The sequence below is a fragment of the Pristis pectinata genome, chromosome 7 (assembly GCF_009764475.1).
Source record: "Pristis pectinata isolate sPriPec2 chromosome 7, sPriPec2.1.pri, whole genome shotgun sequence".
Lineage (NCBI taxonomy): Eukaryota > Metazoa > Chordata > Chondrichthyes > Rhinopristiformes > Pristidae > Pristis > Pristis pectinata.
The window spans coordinates 3,176,262-3,200,477 of record NC_067411.1 but is presented as its reverse complement, the minus strand read 5'-3'; the positions used below and the strand labels follow the sequence as shown (position 1 = coordinate 3,200,477).

The 24,216-nt window shown below is 40.9% G+C and overlaps 1 protein-coding gene across 2 annotated transcripts in view; it reads right to left on the bottom strand.

Moving 5' to 3' along the window:
* Positions 1-24,216, bottom strand: part of rictora (RPTOR independent companion of MTOR, complex 2 a) — a 148,545-nt gene that overhangs the window by 40,214 nt on the left and 84,115 nt on the right. For both annotated transcript variants that reach the window (XM_052020116.1, XM_052020118.1), the window contains 12 exons: positions 20,456-20,538; positions 17,317-17,404; positions 14,354-14,444; positions 13,346-13,412; positions 12,960-13,040; positions 11,692-11,792; positions 9,369-9,534; positions 8,745-8,846; positions 7,701-7,747; positions 6,589-6,724; positions 5,654-5,853; positions 293-419 (listed from right to left, as the gene is read on the bottom strand). In XM_052020116.1, the coding sequence (XP_051876076.1) occupies positions 293-419; positions 5,654-5,853; positions 6,589-6,724; positions 7,701-7,747; positions 8,745-8,846; positions 9,369-9,534; positions 11,692-11,792; positions 12,960-13,040; positions 13,346-13,412; positions 14,354-14,444; positions 17,317-17,404; positions 20,456-20,538 (1,289 nt within the window). The remainder of the gene's footprint in view (positions 1-292; positions 420-5,653; positions 5,854-6,588; positions 6,725-7,700; positions 7,748-8,744; positions 8,847-9,368; positions 9,535-11,691; positions 11,793-12,959; positions 13,041-13,345; positions 13,413-14,353; positions 14,445-17,316; positions 17,405-20,455; positions 20,539-24,216) is intronic.

Sequence of the window (24,216 nt, the reverse complement as noted above, 5' to 3'; positions counted from 1 at the left end):
TTCAATGTCTTTCTGTCACAATTCTAATTAGTAACAGGGTTGACAACAAAATATCCTTTTTTAAGGAAAGAATCCAAAGCCAGGGCAAGTTGTTCAAACTGCAACGACAATTTATAGCATAACTGGAATAAGCATGCATGCATCCTTTATTCTCCCTGCATTCAGCATACAAACTCCAGCTGACGTAGATTTCAAACTATCAAGTAATTGTGATTTTCAAGACTCAGCCAGTTTGCACAAAAGTTGAACAACTCATAAAAGACACCTGCTCACCAATTTCAAGTGTACTTACATCTGTGGCTGACGTAAGGATTTTGGACAGGATAACCCTGGACAAGCCATCACGGCTGTAGTCTAAAGTGGAGACTGTTAGCTTTAGCACATGGTCGTAGTTCTTCAGAGAACAGAGGCTGAGCAAACTACAGAGAGGGGAAGAGATTAAATTATGACAATCTGCAGGTACAACATTCAGTACTACTCTTCGCACCACTCCACACACCTTAACAGCACCTTCCAATGTCACCTCAATTTCCAGCCATTTAATCCTGCTTCTAAATTCCCTGTTCTATTGCCACAGTGCCTGCCTTGTCTGCTGCTGCAGCAGAAATGATAAATCCCCTGGCTGCTTACAGCAGTGTGTTAGGAGGTCTTTATGCATAGCTTTTGACCTTAGATACTTTCCCAGATCCCAAAACAGCCTTGTGAACTGGCAAATATAACCCCGTTGCTCATGGAAGAGAGAAGTCAGGGAGTTACAGGCCAGAAAATGCTAATCCGGGGAAATCAGATTAAAATTAGGCAGTCTCGGCACATCTTTCTGAAAGGGAACAGAACCGTAAGACTTTTATTTAAGAGTTTTTTTGTAATGAGCAGAGTAGGGAAGGAGCAAATTGCAATTGTGGTGTACTCGGACTTTGAGAAAGCATTCAATAAGATGCTCCACAGGAAGCTAAGGATAACTCATGGGATTAGGGGTGGCATTTTAGCATGCATTTAGATTTGGTGAATAGAAAGATAACAGTAACAGTATATAGATCATTATAATAGAGTGGCGAGTGGAGTATTTCAGAGATCAGTGTCATTAACTTGGATTTATTATACTGTCTTCAAAACGATGGCGTGCTATGTTGGCGCCAGAAGCGTGGCGACACTTGCGGGCTGCCCCCAGAACACTCTACGCAAATGATGCATTTCACTGTGTGTTTCGATGTATATATGACTAATAAAGAGATTAATCTTAATCTTATCTAACTTTTTCTAACAAAACTAGGTGGAAAAATAAGCTACAAGGGGGAACTCAAAGAAACCACAGGAAAAATGTTAAACATTAGGAAAGAAGGTAGAGGGTGAAGTATAACACTGGGTTTTGTGAGATCGTAACAAGTATGGAGCAACAGAGAAAATTTTTTTAGAGAGTAAGAAAACTCTAAATGTTGACACAAGTGTCTGCAGATGCTGTAGTCTAGAGCAAAAAACAAACCACTGGAGGAACTCAGTGGGTTGAGCAGCATCTGTGGAGGCAGGGGAATAGTCGACGTTTGGGTCAAGTCCCTGCAACGGGACTGACGGAAATGGAGTAGAAGATTAAGGAAGTCTTGATACAATTGTGCAGGCGCTTTTGGCGAAACCGCCCCTGAAACATTGTACACTATTTTGGTGCCTTATTCAAGCAAATATTTCTTTACCTTACAGATGGTGCAAATTGACTCTTGGGATAAGAGATCTAACCTAAATAAGACTGGCATATACTTACAGTATTTAAAAGGATGAGATGAGATCTCATTGAAATTAAATCCTTTGCAGGTTTGGGAAGGCCAAGAAGGTATTTCTCCTGACTTGAGTCTACGTCTCACGATCAGGCTTCACTTATTTAGGATTGAGGCAAGATGAAATTTGTTCATTTATATGGCTGCACTTCTTTGGATTCCCTACCCTACAGGGCTAGACTAAGAGCTGTACAACACAGAAATGGTCCCTTTAGCCCAATAGATCCACACCGAACTTTGTTTGCCCATCTAAACTAATCCCATTTGCCTGCATTATGTCTGCATTCTTCAATGCTTTGCCTATTTAAGTGCCTGTCTAAAGGTCTCTTAAATGTCGTTGATTGCATCTGATTCCATCATTTTGACTGAGTTTTTTTGAAGGAGGTGGCAAAGGTGCTTGATGAGGCAGTGGACGTTATCTACATGGATAAGGTCCCTCACGGTAGGTTGATTCAGAAGATATAGATGCATGGGATCCAGGGTGAATTGCAAATTTGGGTTCGGAACTGGCTTTCCCATACAGGACAGAGAGCAGGAGTGAAAGGCTGTTATTCTGGCTGGAGGGCCATGACAAGTGGTGTTCTGCAAGGATCGGTGCTGGGACCCCTGTTGTTTGTGATAATATATCAATAATTTGAATGAAAATGTAGGTGGGTGGATTAGCGAGTTTGCAGATGACACCAAGGTTGCTGGGGTTGTGGACTATCAAAGAACTCAGCGAGATATAGATCAGTTACAGACACGAGTAGAGAAGTGGCTGATGGAGTTTAATCCGAGCAAGTGTGAGGTGTTGCACTTTGGGAGGTCAAATGAAAGGAGTAAGTATACAGTTAAATGGTATACCTCTTAATAGTACTGAAGTAGAGAGGGATCTTGGGGTCCAAGTTCATAGTTCACTGAAAGTGGATAAGGTAGTACAGGAGGAGTATGGCATGCTTGCCTTCATTGGTAGGGGTGTTGAGTATAAGAGTAAGGGAGGCGTGCTGCAGCTATATAAAACTTTAATCAGACTGCACTTGGAGATTGCATGCAGTTCTGGTCACCCCATTATAGGAAGAATATGGAGACTGTTCAGAATAGCTTCACCAGGATGCTGCCTGGATTAGAGGGCATGAGCTAAAAGGAAAGGTTGGACAAACTTGGGTCGTTCCCTCTGGAGAGTTGAAAGCTGAGGGGAGATATGATGGAGATTTTTAAAATTATGAGAAGCATGGATAGGGTAGACAGTCAGAATCTTTTCCCTAGGGTAGAGATATCAAACGCCAGAGGACATGCTTTTAAGGCTGGTGGGGGGGCGGGGGGGGGTGATGTTTAAGGCAATGTGAGGGGCAAGTTGTTTTTTTTTTAAATGCAGAGTGGTAGGTGCCTAGAATGGGTTACCAGGGGTAGTAGTGGAAGCAGGCAGTTTATTGGAGTTTAAGAGGCTTTTAGATAGACACATGAATATGAAGGGAATGGAGGGATATGGATCCCATTTAAAACTCTTTCTTCTCACCTTAACCCTAACTCCTCACTTCTGAAACCCCTACCATGGGAAAAAGATTCTGACTATCTACCCTATCTATGCCTCTCATAATGTTATATCAGGTCACCCCTCAGCCTCCTTCGCTCCAGGAAAATTAAGCCCAGCCTATCCAATCTCTCCCCATAAGTGAAGTCTTCCAACCCAGACAACATCCTGCACTCTCTCCAGCTCAACTACATCCTTCCTATAGTGTGGTCTAACCAGTGTTTTGCAAAATTGCAACATAACGTCCCAATTTTTATATTCTATGCCCCAACCTATGAAGGCAAGCATGCCGTACGCCTTCTTCACCACCCTATCTACCCACGTTGCCACTTTCAGGGAACTGTGGACTTAAACCTCATGGTCCCTCTGTTCATCAACAATCCTTAGTGCCCTGCCATTTACTGTATGTGTCCTACCCCTTTTTGACTTGCCAAAATCATAGAGCCATAGAGCTCTACGGCACAGAAATGGGCCTTTCAGCCCAACTCGTCCACCAGGTTTCCTAGCTGAGTTATTCCTAACTGCCTGTGCCTGGCCTACGTCCCTCTAAACCTTTCCTATCCAAGAACCTGTCTAAATGACTTTTAACTCTACCCACCTCCACAACTTCCTCAGGCAGCTCATTTGACATACACACCACCCTGTGTGTGAAAAAACTTGTTTCTTGGGTCACCTTTAAATGTTTTCCCTCTCACCTTAGCTAAGCCCCTCATGATTTCCTACACTGCTCTAACATCACTCAGGGAATACAAGTCCCAGCCTATCCAGTTTGTCCTTACAACTCAAGCCCTCCAGTCCCAAAATATCCTTGTTAATCTTTTCTGCATCTTTTCCAGCTTAATGACATCCTTCCTATTATGTGGTGACAGAACTGCACACAATACTCCAAGTGCGGTCTCACCACGGTCTTGTACAGTTTTAACATGACATCTGAACTCCTGTACTCAATGCCCTGACCGATGTGACAAGTATGCCAAATGCCTTCTTCACCACCGTCTACCTGTGTAACCACTTTTAGGGAACTACGTACTTACACGCCTAGGTTTCTCTGTTCTGCAACACTTTCCAGAGCCCTGCCATCTACTGTGCAAGTCCTGCCCTGGTTTAACTTCCCAAAATGTAAGATTTCACACTTGTCCAAATTAAATTCCATCTGCCACTCCTTGGCCCACTTTCCCAGTTATTCTAGATCATGGCCTCCAATCTGAAAAACAACCCTCCACTACTACTCTCCAACTCCTGCTACCAATCCAATTGGTTAGCTCACCTTGGATCCCATGTGATCTAAATTTTCAGACCAACCTACCACACAGAACCTTGTCAAAGGCCTTGCTAAAGTCCACGTAGAAAACATTTACCACCCTGCCTTAGTCAATCCTCTTGGTCAACTCTTCAAAACAAAAACAAATTCGTGAGACATGACTTCTGCAGCACAGCCAAGCTGAGTATCCCTAATCAGTCTGTGCCTTTCCAAATTAAGGTGTATCCTATCTCTCAGAATCCACTCCAGTAACTTTCCCACCAGGGATGATAGACACGCCAGCCTGCAGTTCTCTCACTTGTCCTTGCAGCCCTTCTTAAGTAAAGGCACAGCATTAGCCACCCTCTAGTCTTCTGGTACCTCACCCATGGCTAATGATGATACTTAGATCTCTGCCAGGGCCCCAGTAATTTCTTCTCTAGCTTCCCACAATGTCCTAGGTACAATTGGTCAGGCCCAGGGTTTAACCACTATTATGAAATTTAAGACCGCCAACGCCTCCTCTTCTGTAAAGTGCATCATCTCACATCTGTTGGGATTAAACTCCATCTGCCAAGGCCTTTCCCAACTTTCCATCTGATTTATATCCTGCTGTGAGCTAGTAGTAGAGTGTACACCCTTCATCTTAGCCGTGTCACCATAGTATTCCCAATGGCTAAATGGGAAGATGAATGGTCGTTTTTAGAACCTGGGAAAATATGTCTCAGAAAACGTCAGAAAAAGAAAATGGGAAAAGGGATGGAAGAAAGTAAGAAAGATAGAAGAGCAGCCAGAGGAGCCCGCTACACTCATGCAGACGAGTTACTTGTTGATGGGTTACATCAGATGTCACAGGGAGGAGGAGGGGACTAAACACTGTTACTAGGGTTTGGGAAACAAAGAAAGTCCCTGGTACCATTCTTCCAATGAAAGAGATAACTGGAACTTGGTCAATACTCACAAGGGGAACAACAGCATGGCATTCTATGCATAACTCTTTTGAATTTTTAACTCTGAATTTGACATTTCAGAGATATTGCCTTCCTGATTCAGATCGGCCATTTGGAAAAGTTTAGATATTTGGCATTACTATTTTATTCACCTCAAATTAGCAGAGTCAGATCAACTGCAACTTACCATTGAAACATGCTGCATTTCTCCAACATCTTGACCCCATGTGGGTGAGCAGACAGGGTACCAATAAGTAGAAAGTAGTGCTGGCTGAGGGTGTTGAGTAAACCATTGTTCTGCAGGCTCCGCTCAGGTTTGAGACCGGAGGAGGAAGACAGCCACTGCACAATGTCCTTCACCAACTCCTCCAGATACATCTGACCATCCTGCCAAAATATAAACAAATGACAAACAATGTTGAGTTCTCTGTCCTTCTGAAACAGACAACAGGAGAAATTTGCATTGCCAGCCAGAAATAAGCTCTGGCTGATTCCACACCCATCCACACCAACCCATCCACCTGTTAAACACCTCGCCCTCTTTCTTAATTCACTTGCTGCTTTAGAAAGATGAGATAGATCTGTTAAAGGGGCTGTAAAAGTTGCCAAAACGCAAAGCCCTAAGTCTCTACAATAGTTAAATATTGGCCCTCATCTGGGAATTTTTAATAAAAAAGTCACTGTCCTGGAGAGGATATTAGGTTGTCTAACAAGTGATTCTTCACATACTGGTCTTCAAGATTGTCTTATAATATTGACAAAATGGAGAGGGACATTACTTTTCTGCACCTTCCTCTTGTTTGTTCAAAATATAACAGCCTCTGCACTATCCATCCTTCTGCTTCCAGTGTTAAAATCATCATCTCAGCCTTTATTCTCAGGATTTCCCTCCCCTTTCTCCTATAATCTAGACTGTTGAAACCAGACATTATTCCCATACACAGCACTGTGATACATTTCATCTTCTAACTCCCCATCAACAAAAATTCATTTAGATTAGTGAACAAAACCTTCTGCGCAATAACTTACGAAAACAGTTCTTTTGATGCATAGAATTGGCAAATGCACGTTTCAGAGTATAGTATTTGCTGCTAGTGTGGAATAACAAGCTGGCAAGCTCACCTCGTTGGACTCGAGCAGAAACTCAATAAATTGGCAGCCTACTATGGTCAGCTGCTTTCCCATGGCATGATCCAGCTCCATGTTGGCGTACAGCTTACCACTGGGTTTGTAAAAATACAGCAGTCTGCGCACAAACCTAAACAAGGAGGAAATAGAAAGGTAGTTATCAATCAAAGTGAAAGGAATATAACAGGAGAGATGGGGGCAAAAGAATGACAAAGGCATGCAGAGAGACTCATTGATTAGGTGAGTAAGTTGTGCTTTTCTTTTTAAAATATACATTCATTCACAGGATATAAACTTCTCTAACAATGCCAGCATTTATTGTCCATTCCTACTTGCCCCTCAACTGAGGGAGCAGTTAAGAGTCCACCACACATCTGTGGGTCTGACCTACAGGTAAAGTCAGCAGATTCCCTTTCATGAAGAACATTAGTGAATCAGATGGGTTTTCAGAATCAAAATCAGATTTATTATCACTGACTTAAATGACATGAAATTTGTTGTTTTGCAGCAGCAGTACAGTGTGAAGACACGTTTTATGACAATCCAGTAGTTTCATTGTTAAAATTTGATATCATTAGCTTTTAAAATTTCAGACTAATTAAACGAATTTAAAGTATTCCATCTGCTGTGGTAGGGTTTGAACACATCTCTTGCTCAGCATTCTCGGCCTCATGGATTCTAGTCCTTAACTTAAAAGCAGAAAGTGTTAGATTATAGTTGAGTAAGGCATTTGCTACCAATAGTGAAAGTTGCAAATTGAGAGAAAATTTAAAAATGAATATATTACAAAAAATACCACAAAATTTGTTCTTAAAATTACTCCATATCTTATGCATCAGATCCTTTCCTGCCTAAGTATGAAAACAAATATATACTTTAGAATGAAGTGGTGGATAGATGGGATGGACATGCAGCTGGTGGTGCTGGACAAGGTGGCTTGGTGGATAAGGTGAACGAGTTGAACTCTTACAAGTGACTTTCTGATCAATGAAGTGACGATAGCAAGACTGCATGTTCTGGGTAAGGGTGATCAGCCAAAGGTGGTGTCCATCATCTATTACCCACCTTTCCTCTCCACTTTAATGGGGGACACTATTTGTACTCACCTGTGTAACTGTTCATCTTTGTAATTCCGCAGGTTTACATTGGGCCACTGCAAGAAAAAATTGACACTCTGGGGTATTTCTTAAAAATCAGTGTCACAACAATAATTGGAAGTAAAACGATGTTAAGACAACCAGCATGCTTGGTTCTATCACTGGGTCCACCTCTGGTTTGAAGTGTTACTTCTCCTACCAGTTCCAGGTAGTGTCCACGTTAAAGTTTGTCTTTTCATTTGTAATTTTCCAAATGTCCCATTATCCAGCCTATCTACATGATAAAAAGCAAACTGCTGGAGAAAGTCAGCAGATCAAGCAGCATCCGTGCAGGCAAAGGGATGGTCGATGTTTCGGGCCATGACACTACATCAGGACTGAGACCGTAGAAGGGAGATGGCCAATATAAAGGGGGGTGAGGCAGGGGTTGGTAGGTGACAGGTGGAACCATGAGAGGAGATGGGCAGATGGAGCCAGGTGGGGAGGGGGAAGGTAGAGGCAGGTTTGTTTTTTTGCTCCAGATTACAGCATCTGCAGTCTCTCGTGTCTCTGTATGCACCCACGTGATGTCTGCTGAAAATCTCAAACTAGCTGGGTGCTTAAGTAGAAATATCTAACCTATTTTCTAAACCCTCCCACCTGCACTGTCAGTAGGCATCACAATCCCCAGGGAAGAACCACAGCTCAGCAAAACTCAAGATCAGTAACAGTTCGAAGTGGGGGTATTAAGATGTCCCATCCTGCCAGTTTGGCTGTCTCAACCTGGTTAGGACCTAGAATGTTTGAGTAATGTCATTGTACCTTCTAACTGTGGTGTCCTTAATTTGGTTGACTTTATGATGAATTAGAGGCAGCTTCATGGCATATCTAACATTTTATGTTCTACCCTGGATATGTTTGATGACAGAGTACATTAATTATTTTGCATTCATGAAAGCACGAATGAAAACTGGGGCATAAAATTTTCACCAAGATTTTCATAGTAATTACCTCAAAATGTAATTGTTAACAGATAAACCATTCAAGCCCCACTGACTTCTTTGACAGTTCTACCTTAAGAATAGTTGAGATCAAGTTCCAGTTCCATCGCAGATTGTCCTTGTTATTCAGGACATCACTGTCACGTAGGTTCTGCATCATTGCCTCCTCTGTGTCCTAGAAATAATTAAAAAAGGATGGATATGCAGCAGGAAATGCACAGTGACGATGATCCTATGCAAAAAGCATACAAGGATTTTTAAAAACTGGAAAACTGTTCAGCTTCAAAATCTAAAACTTGAAATACCATAAAGTAAAAGTTGGTCAACAACTGAAAACAAAAGAGAGCCTAAGTGTTCAGACACATCTCTTCATTAGGACCTCCAAGGACAGTTTCTATCCCGCTGTTATCAGACTCTCAAATGGACCTCATATGTTAAAGATGAATTCTTCATCTCCCAGTCTACCTCGTCATGGCCCTTGCATTTCATTTCTCTGCCTGCACTGCACTGTGTCTGTAACTGTAACACTATATTCTGCATTCTGTTATCCTTTTGTATTACCTCGATGTGCTAATGTATAGCACGATCTGTCTGGATGGCACACAAAAGCTTTTCACTGTATCTCGGTACATGTGACAATAATAATTCCAATTAACAATGTCACATAGTTTACATGCTAACAAAGAGTCCTACTCACCTTCAGGACGAAAATGTCTTTCTGGATACGCAGATGCTGATCCCGTTTCTGGGAGCTGGAGCCACTTTTGTGTGCAATGTGATCCAGATACAGGCTATAAGGTTTTGAGCCCCGCTTCTTCATCTCGTGAAATCGCTTCAAGCAATTCACAGCTGCACTGGCTCGCCTGTAATTATTAAGTCAGGAGCAAAGAGTCACAAATGCTCATTGCCACTACAATAGCTGCCATCATATGGTTTTTGCAGAACGTGGAACAAAACACACCAGGAAAACTATCCCATAATCATGTGAAAAAGAGGGATTTGACTTTTTTTAACTAGCCAACTAGTCATTGTTTTCTTGTAATTTACTTCCATTCAAGTTTACTCCCAATCTGCAAATACATCGTCATACATACATTTACTCAACATGCCTGTCATACCTCTTTGCCAGGTTTACAGAAATTTCTCAAAAATAATTCCTGTACAGTATTATATTGCAACCTCTGTCCAAGAGTCACCTCCTCTGCATATAACACAATGGGTAAAAGGACAATGATTTACTGCTTTCTGACATTGAATAGGCTTGGTGCCTCAGTGGTAGCTCTACTAAATGCACAGCTGGTAGAGAAAGAAACAATTCTATTCCAACTGATACTGTCCATAGCAATGAGGTCAATACCAGAAAGGAGGTGAGTTGCATTGGCGAGCAAGGATTCAGCTTTCTGGTATTGACCTCTCATCTTTAACCCATCCTGCCTGGGGCAGTGGTGGAGGCAGGTACATTGGTCAAATTCAAGAGATTACTAGATAAGCATATGGAGGAATTTAAAATAGAGGGATATGTAGGAGGAAGTGGTTAGATAGTCTTAGGCGAGGTTTAAAGGGCGGCACAACATTGCAGGCCGAAGGGCCTGTATTGTGCTGTACTGTTCTATGTATCCATGAATTAAATACGTCAAGTCTTTTTGTATACACAACACTGTTACCATACAATGAACACTGTAATTTGTCTTTTTCTACTTTCATCTCCTAATTCCTCCTGGTATGTAGTCCCAAGAGGATACAGTCCTAATGTGGGCAAACGGGATTAGTGTAGATGGGCAAAAAGGTTAGCATGGACATGGTGGGCCAAAGGGCCTGTTTTTGTGCTGTGCGATTCTATGACTAACTCTGATGCTCGCCATCCTCCGACACTGTCACGTGTGGTATTGCAGTCAATCCACCGGGTATGAGAAATGGTAGCATTAGAACATAACCTAAAGCCATCAATGGACAGCAATCACAAGTAGGAATTCTGTCTAAAAATCCTACCTGGCTCTCCCCAGATTCAGATATCTTGGGGGCAATGTGGGTATTTGTACTGCAGGCAATTCACAAATGACAATGAGAGTCAGAGCTATAGAGCACAGACATGGGCTCACCGTGCCCATGCTGACCTTTCTGCCCATCTACGTTAATCCCATTTGCTCATGTTAGGTCCATATCCTTCTATGCCTTGTTTATTCAAATGTCCATGCAACTGTCTCTTAAACTGCCAACTCTATCTGGCAGTAAGGTGCGGATATCAACCACTCTCTGTTAAAAAATACTTGCCCCCTCAAATCCCCTTGAAAACTCTTTTCTCTCAGCTTAAACCTATGTACTCTTGTTTTTGATACCCTTACCATGGGAAAAAGATTCTGATCACTATTCTTATCTATGCCTCAATTTTATGTACATCTATCAGGTCACCCCTCAGCCTCCTTCGCTCCAGGGAAAATAAACCCAGCCTATCCAATCTCTCCCCATAACTAAAATTCTCCAATCCAGGCAACATCCTGGTGAATCTCCTCTGCACTCTCTCCAGCGCAACCACATCCTTCCTTTAGTGTGGCACCCAGATCTGCATATAATGCTTCAAATGTGTTCTAACCAGTAACTTGTAAAGTTGAAACATAACGTCCCAACTTTTGTATTTTATGTCCCCACCTACGAAGAAAGCATGCCAAATGCCTTCTTCACCATCTATGTTACCACTTTCAGGAAACTAGGACTTGAACTCCAAGATCCCTCTGTTCATTAAAATTCCTTAGTGCCTTACTCTATATATCCTACTCCTATTTGACTTCCCATTGTAAAATCTGGGAACATTGCAGAGCACAATAATAGAATGGGCAAGGCCTTTAACAAATAATCCCCTCAACAGAGTTTATAAAAGGTCTGTACATAAAAGTGAGTTGACAATAACACCGCCATAAATATTGCAGACCATGGTCAGTATCCGTAAGTGCTGTTGAATCATTTGCCCTGAGCTCTGACAGGCATAGTACTACTTAGATTGAACAGCAAAATACAACACTTACAGACGCTTTTCCTGAGAGATATCGAAGGAAGCTGCCATGTTCATGAGAGTTGGTAGACAGTGTAAGTGGTGGCTGTACGCATAAGGCAGGATAGTATTTGCCTGTGTGAGAAAAGTACATGTTTAGGATGCACTCGAGACCACAGGCTTACTCTAGCTTAAGTGCAATGGTGAAAGCATGCTCAACTTTGGATGAAACGTTAAACTGAGGGTACAGCTGTCTGGCTAGGTGAATATTGAGAAACCTATTTCAAAGAGACCACAGACTGTTGCCAAGCATCTTGGCCACATAAGACAACAAATCTTTCTAAGTACCTCACAAAATCAAATATCACCACAAGACACCAAAAACTAGCAATGACATGTTAATTCAGTTCATGGGTGTTTCCCCGCTGTGTAAAGTACTAATGGCATTTTAAAGTCATTTATTCATTAGCAATCAGAGTGACACATTGCTGAGATATTTTGACCTCAAAAACTTTTAGTTTAGAAACTTTTAGCCCTCTCAAGTAGGGTATGGTAATCTACACTGGACTAGCAGTCAGACACAGGAGTTTAAATCTCACTTTGACAGCTGAGGAATTAAATTGCAACTAAATAACATGTGGAATTCGAAAAAAAACTAACTACAATAATGATAGCCATAGAACAGATTGTCATTAGAAAGTCCATCAGCTTCACCAATATCTTTCAGAGGATAAAATCTGCCACCTCATCTGGTCTATGCAATTTTTTTTTAAAACTACAGATCATGGAAATCTGAAATAAAATCAGAAAATGTTGGAAGCACTCAGCAGTCAGGCATTTTCTTTCCACAGAAGCTGCCTGATCTGCAGTTTCCAACATTTTCTATTTTTATTTGACTCTAGACCACCAATGAGATAGACTCTTAACTGCTTCTTTAGCTGAGGAGTAATTTGGAATGGTCAATCAATGCCATCAACGTCCATATCCCATGAATAAATAAATGAAAGATGGTAGAATTATTAGTTGCCAAAGGACATTAGAAGACATTAATTACAGGACATGAAACAGCAGTGTCAAGCCAGTTACAAACTCAGAACAGATACAAGCCTGGTTACAACATTTGGAGAGTCAGTGCCAGAGTAGTTACAAAGGAGGCTCAAATCAGCCTGGTACATTAGTTATTACATTAGAGATTACAGTACCAGACTCATTACAAGATTGGAAGAGGCAGTACCAGACTGATTGCAATACAGTAATTACAGGTCCAGAGGGCAGCATTAGCCTGTTTACAGCTCAACTTACCATGTGCAAGAGCTCGCCTAGCAGGATGGTGGCCCGTACAAACACACCATCATTGCTGCTTGTTAGCACTTCAACCAGACTCTAAGGAATGAGACAGGGGGAATTACAATGATGACACATAAAAGTAACAAAAAAAAATGACTAGTCAACTCACTGGTCCAGGCACACATTTCAAATATAATCCCACTATTTAAATAAATCAAGGTCTATGCTAAAAAGGTTCCAAGTAAATAACCTCAAGCCTTAGAGCTTGGAACCTTTTTAATTTAAAATAGTTGAAATTATACTTAGCTTAAAAAAAATTATGATAATATGTTAGGAAGTTTTAGATTCAAAAAATTCATCTGCCAAAAACAAAAAAAACTACTTGTTAAATTTGTTCTTACCTCCAGGAGTCCATTGTTGATGAATGCAGAAAGCACAAGTGCCAAATAGTTATCCATCAAGTCAGGCCTAGAAAACAGAATTGATAAACAATCATTTCACTTGAAACAAAGCCATGAACAAGTCTGCCAACAACTCAAATATTCCCTTCACACCTTACAGAAAATATCACAGAAGGATCTAGGACTTAAGAAGTCTCACATGATTTCTTTTACATATATTACATAGTGAGCCCAACAAATAGGTTTAAAACATAGACACATAAATGCTCGAAATACTCATGTCAGGAAGCACCTGTGGTAAGAGAAACATACCTCACATTTCAGGTCCATGACCTTTCATCAGAACTCAGAATTCCGAGCTGTGATGATATATTGTTTATTTCAAACCTTAATTCGGTTTTTCTTTCCATAAAGGCTGCCTGACCAGCTAAGCATTTCCAGCATTTTCAGTTTTTATTTCAAATTCCCAGTACCTACATTATTTTACTTTGACGTATCACAACATACCTCACGTACCAAACAAACATTATATACTGCATCTCTCACATACACATTACACATATATTCTACAAAATTCACCTTATAAATGTCTCAGGGGTCCCATGCATTGCATGTTTCAGGAATTCACATACCAGACAACTCCATCATGGCCCCATCAACCACTCACAGGAGTAAATTTAAACCTTAAGGTTGAGAAATGAGCCTAAAATACTGCATTTCCCAGTGGTTTCTCAAGTCTATTTAATGATACAAATACTGTGCAGTATGCAGTAACAGCATTAGTAAAACCAAAGTCCCCCCCAAACAATTGCATTTAGATGATGCTTTGGGATGTTTGAACAACATGATAAATTGTTGACCTCAAATCTTAATTCAGTTTAACACAGAAATAATTATTTTTAAAAGCACTAATGTTCTGTGGGTAAGCAATTACACGTATTGGTTGTAGTTTTCAGCCTTGGTTGAGGCTACCCAAGCTATTGCATTAATCATCAGGGAGTCATATACCTGGACCGGGCTCGATGCGGGAGGATGGTTTTAGCTTCAGCTGCTACAAATCCATCAGAAAGACGCCAGGAATCCTGGAATCGGCTGGGATCTGAAAATAATAAACAAACACAAGGTAATGGAAATAATTGGAATAAAAAAAGATGCCTTCAATCTAACAAGCATGTGCCCTCCATAATCCACCCTATATCCTAATTAGGCACACTGGCATAATTTCTATAACCTATTCCAGTGAAGAGTCTGCAATCATAGATTTAAGATAACTGGCAAATGACCCAGAGACTACATGACGTAATATTTTTCTACATTGTGTATTATGATCTGAAATGCACTGCCTAAAATAGTGGAAGGAGATTTAACAGTGACATCCTGAATGAAGTAGATAAATAGTTGAAGGGGACAAAAATTACAGGATCGGTAGGGGAGTGGTACAAACTGGAGAGCTGCATTAAGTAGCCAGTCATGCTGCTGTCATACACTAATGGGCTTTGACCCTTGATCCACCTTTGGTCAAATGGGCTCCAGCATTTGGTAGCAAGTGTAATTGCCGAACACTGCCTATTGAGGCCAGTGGTGAACTGCATACACAAAGTTCCAACATTTTTGACAGTATTCCATAAACAAAGCAGATTTCTTCCTAACCCCTGTATTAAATTACTTGCTTTGACACATTTTGCTTTCTCTATGTTGATAATACACGGAGAGCAAGAGGGAATAAAACTCTCATAACTTTGTACTTACTGGTCAGGGCAATTAAGGACAGAATTGAGAGAGCAAAACTTCAGATTCAGCAGTTAATGTCTCGCCAACTTTTTAGATTATACTTCAGTTCCTCTGCTCACTTTTCAGCAGGACTCACTAAATAGTATCAGGAGATGAGCCAACGATTGATGTCTTTCTCTGTCATGATCAAGGAGATGTTCTTCCCTGGTGAGACATTAGCTGAAGTGGTGCTAACAATCTTGCCAAAGCCGATCTGTAACCACCCATGGAGAATATGTGTGCGGAGGGGCGAGGTGGTTTGTGATGGCATACAGAAAACTACAGACATGGTACTTGGTTAATTCAGGACTCACATTACATGTAATGCCAGGTCTGACAAAGGCAATTTATGAACTCAGTATTTCTGGTAATACAGAAAAGGTACCAATAGCCATTGAAGCTGCAATGTTGATGATAAATAAACTCAGCTGTACTTTCTCAGGGGTAAAAAGCCTGCCGCCTCTACATGCTCTGATCCATATGTCCTTCAGTTTCATATTATGTAACTGATGTCCAAATGCTGTCAGGGAAACTAGGGGCAATATCTGATAGCTCAAACAGTGCCACTAAAAAATACCTGGCTTTCCACTTGAAGCTCTACCCTGCTGAAAGAATCACTATTTAGCAGCTCTAAGCTATTTATTGATAACCTTCTGAAATAGCCACTTTTAACCTCCTCAGCCATGGGGCTATGCTGCTGTATATAAACATTCTGGCGTTTTACTTTACTGAACAGGTTATTGGCTATGTTAACATTTCTACATCCTAAAGTTATAGAACATAGAACATTACAGCACAGTACAGGCCCTTCGGCCCATAATGTTGTGCCGGCATTTTATCCTTCTCTAATATCTATCTAAGCCTTCCCTCCCACATAGCTCTCCATCTCTATCAGTCATGTGCCTATCCAAGAGTCTCTTAAATGTCCCCAGTTTGGGGACATTTAAACCAAATATCCAAAAACACAAGCTCAAATTCCGTCAGGTAATATAAAATAACTCAAGTAATTAAATACAATCAAATGGGAAAAATTAGAATCAGTTACAGTGACCATGAAACTACAGGACTGTCAGAAAAAACTCATCTGATTCACTGCTGTCCTTGCGTATTCTATCTAATGTGCAATTCAAATGTGCAGGAACACAAGAAGCTGCAGAAAATAGTGGACTCAGCCCAATACATCATGGGCACATCCCTCCCCACCATCAGGAGTATCTACAGGAGGCGCTGCCTCAAGAAGGCAACATCCATCAAAGATCCCCACCATCTGAGCCATGCCATCTTCTCGCAGTTCCCATCAGGCAGGAGGTACAGAAGCCTGAAGTCCCACACCATCCGGTTCAAGAACAGCTACTTCCCTTCAACCATTCAGTTCTTGAACCAACCGGCAAAACCCTAATCACCACTACAGTTTAGCAACACTATGACCACTCTGATCACTTTGCACTAAAATTGACGGTTTTTTGGTTCTAATTTTTTTCTTGTAAAAACTGTGCCTAATTTCCATTTAATTTATGTTATTCTTGTGATTGCTGCTTAAATGATGCTATGTACATACCTGTGATGCTGCTACAAGTAAGTTTTTCATAGCACCTGTGCATACATATACTTGTGTATATGATAATAAACTTGACTTTGAATTCCAGATCCATTAATGTGGCTACCTTTTAACCGCTCTCTGAAGTGGGCCAGCAAGACACTTAATTCAAAGGCCAATTAGGGATAAGCAATTAATATTTCCTTTGCCAGGAACATCCACCATCTTGTAAACAATTATCACGTACCCTATCACCTATCAACAGCAAACTAATGTACAAAAGGAAATATTCATAATCTCCGCATTTCCACTGTTTACAGTATATCTACCAAATGTAAGAGTTGGGTATAAAATATTGCAAATAATGAACTAGGTAGCAACAGATTACAACATATGCTGACAAGCAGAAAAACCTGACCAGAGGTCTTGATGGCAGGCATTAAAAGACTTGCACATACATCCGGATCAACAATATATGTCTTAAATACATCAGGTCAGTTATAGAAACAGTAGTTTGTCTATTTCCAACTGGGAATTTTGCATGAACATAATCAGGAAGGAAACGAAAATGTTTTGCAGTATAAACTGTGAGGAGAGTGGGCTCACAGCTTACCTAACCACCCACACATCTGTGAAATGACTGACAGAAAGCATGCTCACCCACCTACACTGAGCAGAGCTTCAGAAAAATCCTGCGTCTCCACAGGAGTAGGTAGTCTGAAGATATCGTACAGCACCTCTAGCAGACCACGCTGACAAAGAGAAAGAGGGGGAAAAGAACATGTCAATTTTTAAAAGGTTATTTTTCCATAAAGCAGGATATGTACAGAATAATATCTAGATGAGCACTAAAGCAGAAGAGGCATGCATAATGAAATTATTTTATGCAGGCATCTCAATACTTAGTTACCTTATAATATCTGAATAGAAGAGAAATCCTCAAACTCTAATACCAGATCAATCACCTTGAATCATATCTAATTGGCTTCTCAAAACCAACCCACAAAACAACCAACTAATCATTCCATAAATCCATTTACGATGCCTGATAATTTGTTATATATTTGAGTGAAAAACTGTATCCCACTTCATTCTCCCTTATTCTCAGTTAACATTATCCATTGCTGTGAACCTTTTCTTCTACATCCTCTTTAGAGCAATTGCGTCTTTCCTATAGTGTAGTGAAAATAACTTCACATAATATTCTAGCTGGTAAACTTTAACCAATGTTTTATAAAGTTTACCAAGACTTATCAGTTCTTATACTCCATGCCAAGGCTAATGAAGGCAAGCATCCCTTGTGATTCATCACCACTGTGCTGCCACCCTCAGCGATTTTGGACTTGTATACTAAGGTTCCTTTATTCCTCAATATTCACTTGGGTTGCTCCATACACAGTATATTCCATCCTTAATAGACCTCCCAAAATGCATTACCTCAGTATTATGAAGATTAAATTCCATCCCTCCCCAATATCATTCTGGAGCCTGAGACTATCCACCGATTTTCATCTTCAAGTTTACTAATCGTACCTCCTACATTACATATCTAAGTCATTAATGTGTATACAAACAGCAAGAATGCTAGTGCCAATCCCAGTGGTTTTTGTGATTAGAAGCTTCTAATCACAAAAACAACCCTCCACCATCACCCTCTTTCTCCTGTTACCAAGCCAATTTTGGATCCAATTGGCCAACTTGCCTTGGATTCCACGGGCTTTAATCTTTTGGATGAGCCATTCATGTGGAACCTTGTCAAAGGCCTCACTAAGTTCCATGTAAACCATATCAACTGCACTGCCCTCATCAATATGTTTAGTTACCTCTTCAAAAAAACTCAATTAAATTAATCAGACAGGACCTCGCACCATCAAATCCATGCTCACTACCCCTGATAAATCCCTGCCTTTCCAAGTATAGATTAATCCTATCCTTCAGAATTTTTTTCTAATAACTTGACTAAATGTCATATAATAAACTGCATTATCCCTGCTGTCCTTCTTGAATAAAGAGACCACATTTCCTGTTTTCCTGTCAGCTGGCACCTCACCTGTGGCCAAAGATTTAAATGTCTCCATCAGGGCCTAGCAGTGTGCACACCTGCCTCCCATAGAAGCCTGAGATGCACCTGAGATCAGGCCATGGGGATGGTGTAGAGCTTCTTGAGCTGCACTCAACAAGGAAAGTGGAGAGTATTCTGTCACACTCCTGACTTCGACGTTGCAGGGGAAGAGCTATTTTGTTTTAAAGGAAGCTACGATGAAACACTACAGAAATGATCCATGATTATTGGCCTTCCTGAACAAAATAACTGCTCTTAGAAGATAATTTGCATATAGAACTGCTCTTAGAAGATAATTTGCATATAGAACAGGACACCTCAAACTGCTTCACAGATAATTAGGTACATTTAACACAGGTAATGAAGTACACTTACAGGATGGTTGCTGTTGTAATGTTTGGAAATGCAACATAAATTTACACACAGCAAGGTCTCATAGCATCACTGAGGTACTTGACTATATAATCTATTTGACATGATATTAATTGAGGGATAAATATCCAGGGACAAAAACATTGAATAATCCCATGGGATCCATTCATGGGAAAGGTCAGGAACTTCAATCCACAGGACGATACTTCAAGAAGCACAGTACTACAAGAGCAAAAGGAGAAGACTTGCATTACCCTTATAGCTCCACATGGTCAGTATGGCTAAAGCTGTCTTTTAAACTCGTGCCTTCCTTGAAGACAAGAGTGCTAACAAGATCTGCCCATAAGAGTCTTTGCTGTATTAAACTTTAATGCCATCAATTTCCACAACAATGGTGGCCTATGCCAAATGTGTCAGCAGCTGATAGCAGATGGATCAATCAAGCAACATAAAATATTTTGCAAGAGCAACAACTTAATCTGGTTTCCATTGAAAAGAATGCCTCATCTCAGAAAAAACTGGTACAATACGAGGAAGCCAATTATCCAATTGGTCTCCCTACCCTGTTCTTTCCCAAGTATAAACTAGACAAACGTATAAAACACATTCAATGGTTATAATGCCAGCAGGTTCACATCACAGCAGTGACTAGATATTCTTTCCATAATAAACTACTGACCAGAAATTGGAAGAAAATAAATTTATTTTGCAGAACTTTCTTTTTTCTTAAATAAAATACAAGTAGAAATGTTAAAAATCATTCACAAATGTTAAGCAGAGCAGGAACTTGGTGGGAAAATCACACCGGATTGTGTTCATATCATCATCAGGTATCTACTCACATGCTCTTGCTGGCAAATCCACCAGAAAGATATTAGAAGCAAGTCCAAACCACGTTTTTGTCTCCCCAGTCCAAGATATTAGGTCAATTACATGTGTCCTGTCCTCAAATGTGCCATCGAAACTAAGATCACCTTGCCAGAGATGGCCCAAGCCTGCAGAACTCAGGACCACACTGGGTGTTCATAATATTAAGACCATGAAGCACTCTCAAGTCTACTTTCAAATAGCAACTGGAGGAATGTCAGCTTGAGCGATTCATAGAATGAACTCAATGGTTTTAACCTACGTCTAAAGATTAACTCTCTCACTTTTGCATAAATTCCCCTCGATCACATGAGGAAAGAAAACAATTACAAATAATGTGTGTATAAAGAGGGGAAAATGTCATTATTCAGAGATAACAGCGTATACAATCTTTTAAAAACGTCACTTGTAATAAGCTGCGAAAAAAGTCACAAGGTGCAATTGCCACAAATGATGCTGCTAACATTTAAGTGCCAGCATTCTAGTCTGAACATTAACCTACCCGTACTTCCATATTTGGTATACAAAGTATTCCTATCAGAGAATGGATGCCTGAGTTTCCCGGCCGGCATAAATTTATAATTCCTGCAAATCAAACAGAACATAGGTACACAGCATTAAAATTTGCTCTGGACTCTTAAGCAAAAGCTTCACCCACCATATTTTCAAGTTCAAATGATGTTTTACAAGATTAAAATAATCATTAATAATATTCACCACTAAGTAACGTGAAGTCAGAAAGTAAGTTGAGTGATACTGGTTTGAGAATGATGCTACTTTGTCTGGGTCCTCAACAGGTTTTTTAGCAGTGATCTCCGAGTGCAATGTTCACAGAGTATGAACTTCTGTGGGAAGGGGTGATTTGATTTTCATTTTAAATTATGCAGATGCTGCAACTCAAAATAAAAACAGAAAATGCTGTAAATGTTCAGCAGGTCAGGCAGAATCTGTGACAAAAGCTACCTGATCTACTGAGTGATCCCAATAGTTTCTGTTTTTATTTCAGCTGAAACAATTTAGATTTACAGTTTGTTCTCTAAATCTTGTAACTTTAACTTGCATTGATATAAACAAGTAGACTCCCAGGTAATTGGGTAACCAGCTGGAACAAGTTCATTGAAGTCAGGGGACTTGCAATTATTACCTGGAAATGTACATCCATGGTTCCAGCTAAAAAGCACAAATGACCTCTGAGTGCAGTGTGAACCTTGGCACATGATTTTAATTTCATGTTAAAAACCTATTGGTTTAATTTTGTTTCACAGTTATATTCTCTACCTTGTAGTTTTAAATTTCAATAATATAAAGTAGCCTTTAGCTATAAAGTAGCCATGATATTAAACGAAGTGTTGGATCATTCAGCCCTTCAAGCCTGCTCCATCATTTGACATCCATATTTGATCTTCTATCTGTCCTATCCCTTAATTCCACTAACATCCTTAAATTTGAATGCAATCAATGATTGAGCCCCCATACCCTCCAGGGTATAGAATTCCAATGACTCACCACTCCCTGACTGAAGTTGTAGTAGTTGCTAACCAGCTGAAACTGGTTAACTGAAACTTGTTATCTGAAGTTGGGTAACCTGAGCTGTTACTGGAAAACATAAATCTATGAAATGAGCTAAAAGCAATATGTTTTTTTAGCTTGGCACCCACGGGTAATGATTCTGGTGAGTGACAAACTTCAGTGAAATTAGGGTTACAGAATTAATAAACTGATTAATACTTTAAGGTAGGCAAAGCAGGTAGGTAATATGTTGCAGCTGTGGCACATGTGAACATAGAACAGTACAGCACAGTACGGGCCCTTCGGCCCATGATGTTGCACGACCTATATCAACACCTACTCCATGATCAATCTAACCCTTCCTTCCAACACAGCCCATAACTCTCCACTTTTCTTACTTCCACGTGCTCATCGAAGAGTCTTAGATAGTAAAATGTCCTATTGTATCAGTGTCTACCACCACCCCTGGCAGTGCGTTCCAGGCACCCACCACTCTCTGTGCAAAAAAAACCTACCTCTGACATCTCCCCTAAACTTTCCTCCTCTGACCTTAAACTAATGTCCTCTGGTATTGGCCATTGCCGCGTTGGGGAAAAGATGCTGGCTGTCCACTCTATCTATGCCCCTCATAATCTTATACACCTCTATCAAGTTGCCTCTCATCCTGCGTCACTCCAATGAGAGAAGCCCTAGCTCGCTCAACCTTTCCTCATGTTCTCTAATCCAGGCAGTATCCTGGCAAATCTCTTCTACACCCTCTCTAAAACTTCCACATCCTTCTTATAATGAGGTGACCAGAACGGAACACAATACTCCAAGTGTGGTCTGACCAGAGTGTTATAGAGCTGCAACATTACCTCACGACTCTTAAACTCAATCACCCAACTAATGAAGGCCAACACACCATACGCCTTCTTAACCACCTTATCGACTTGCGCTGCAACTTTGAGGGATCTATGGACTTGGACCCCAAGATCCCTCTTTTCCTCCACATTGCTAAGAACCCTGCCATTAACCTTGCAATCCGCCTTCAAGTTCGTTCTTCCGAAGTATGTCACTTCACTCCTTCCTGGAATGAACTCCATCTGCCACTTCTCAGCCCAGCTCTGCAGTCTATCAATATCTTGTTGTAATCTACCACAACCTTCTACACTATCCACAACACCACCAACCTTCATGTCATCTGCAAACTTACTAACCCATCCCCCCATTTCTTCATCCAAGTCATTTATAAAAAGCACAAAGAGTTGGGGTCCCAGAACAGATCCCTGCTGAACACCACTAGTCACCAACCTCCAGGCAGAATACTCTCTATCTACTACCACCCTCTGCCTTCTGTAGGCAAGCCAATTCCGAATCCACACAGCCGTTTCCATGGATCCCATGCCTCACGACTTTCTGGATGAGCCTACCATGGGGAACCTTGTCAAATGCCTTACTAAAGTCCATATACACCACATCCTTCATCAATTTGGTTTGTCACCTCCTCAGAAAACTCAATTAGGCTCATGAGGCACAGCCTGCCCCTCACAAAGCCATGCTGACTATCCCTAATAAGACTATGCTTCTCCAAATGCTTGTAAATCCTGTCCCTTAGAACCTCTCCAATAGCTTGCCAACCACTAACGCAAGACTCACTGGTCTATAATTCCCAGGATTATCCCTATTACCCTTGTTGAACAAGGGAACAACATTTGACATCCTCAAATCCTCTGGTACCACTCCTGTGGCCAGGGAGGACACAAATATCATTGTCAACGCCCCAGCAATCTCTTCCCTCGCCTCCCATAGTAACCTGGGGTATATCCCATCCAGCCCCGAGGTCTTATCTATCGTAATGTTTTTCAGAAGCTCCAACACTACCTCTTTCTTAACCTCAACATGCTCCAGCACATTAGCGTGTTCTACGCTGACCTCACATTCGTCGAAGTCCCTCTCCCTAGTGAACACTGAAGCAAGTATTCATTAAGGACCTCCCCTACCTCCTCCGCCTCTAGGCACATCTCCCCCTTTATCCCTGAGCGATACTATCCTCATTCTAGTCATCCTCTTGTTCTTGACGTATGTATGGAATGCCTTGGGGTTTTCCTTAATTCTACTCGCCAAGGCCTTCTCATGTCCCCTTCCAGCTCTCATAAGTCCCTTCTTAAGCTCCTTCCTGGCTACCTTATAATTCTCAACAGCCCTGCCTGAATTTTGCTTCCTAAACCTTAAGTATGCTTCCTTCTTCCTCTTGACTGTTTCACCTCTCGTCAACCATGGTTCCTTTAACCTACCATCTTTTCCCTGCCTCAGTGGGATGAACCTATCCTAGAACCTTTGTATCATACAAGATACCATTTCCGAAAGGGCCTGCTTCTGTGCTGTATGACTCTATGAGAAAGCAGTGGAATAAATGGGTCATTCTGAGATGCTATAATCTGTAGGGTGATGCAGGGAGCAGCAAAATATTTACAACCTATACTTTAGTTTGGGGATGATGCATAATATATCCAAGTTTGATGATGATACATAGAACAAGAACATATCTTGTTCGCAACATGTATTACGTATCCTAGAAACATAGTTCCTAGAACCTATCCAAAGGCCTGTATCCCAGGGTTTGAAGGAGGTGGCTATGGAGATGATGGATGCACCAGTTCCCATCTTCCAAAATATCAGGTTCTAGAATAGGTTCCACAGACTGGAAACTACCAGATATAGCCCTGTAAGAGGAAGAGAGAAAATAGGAAACTATAGACCAATTAGTCTGAA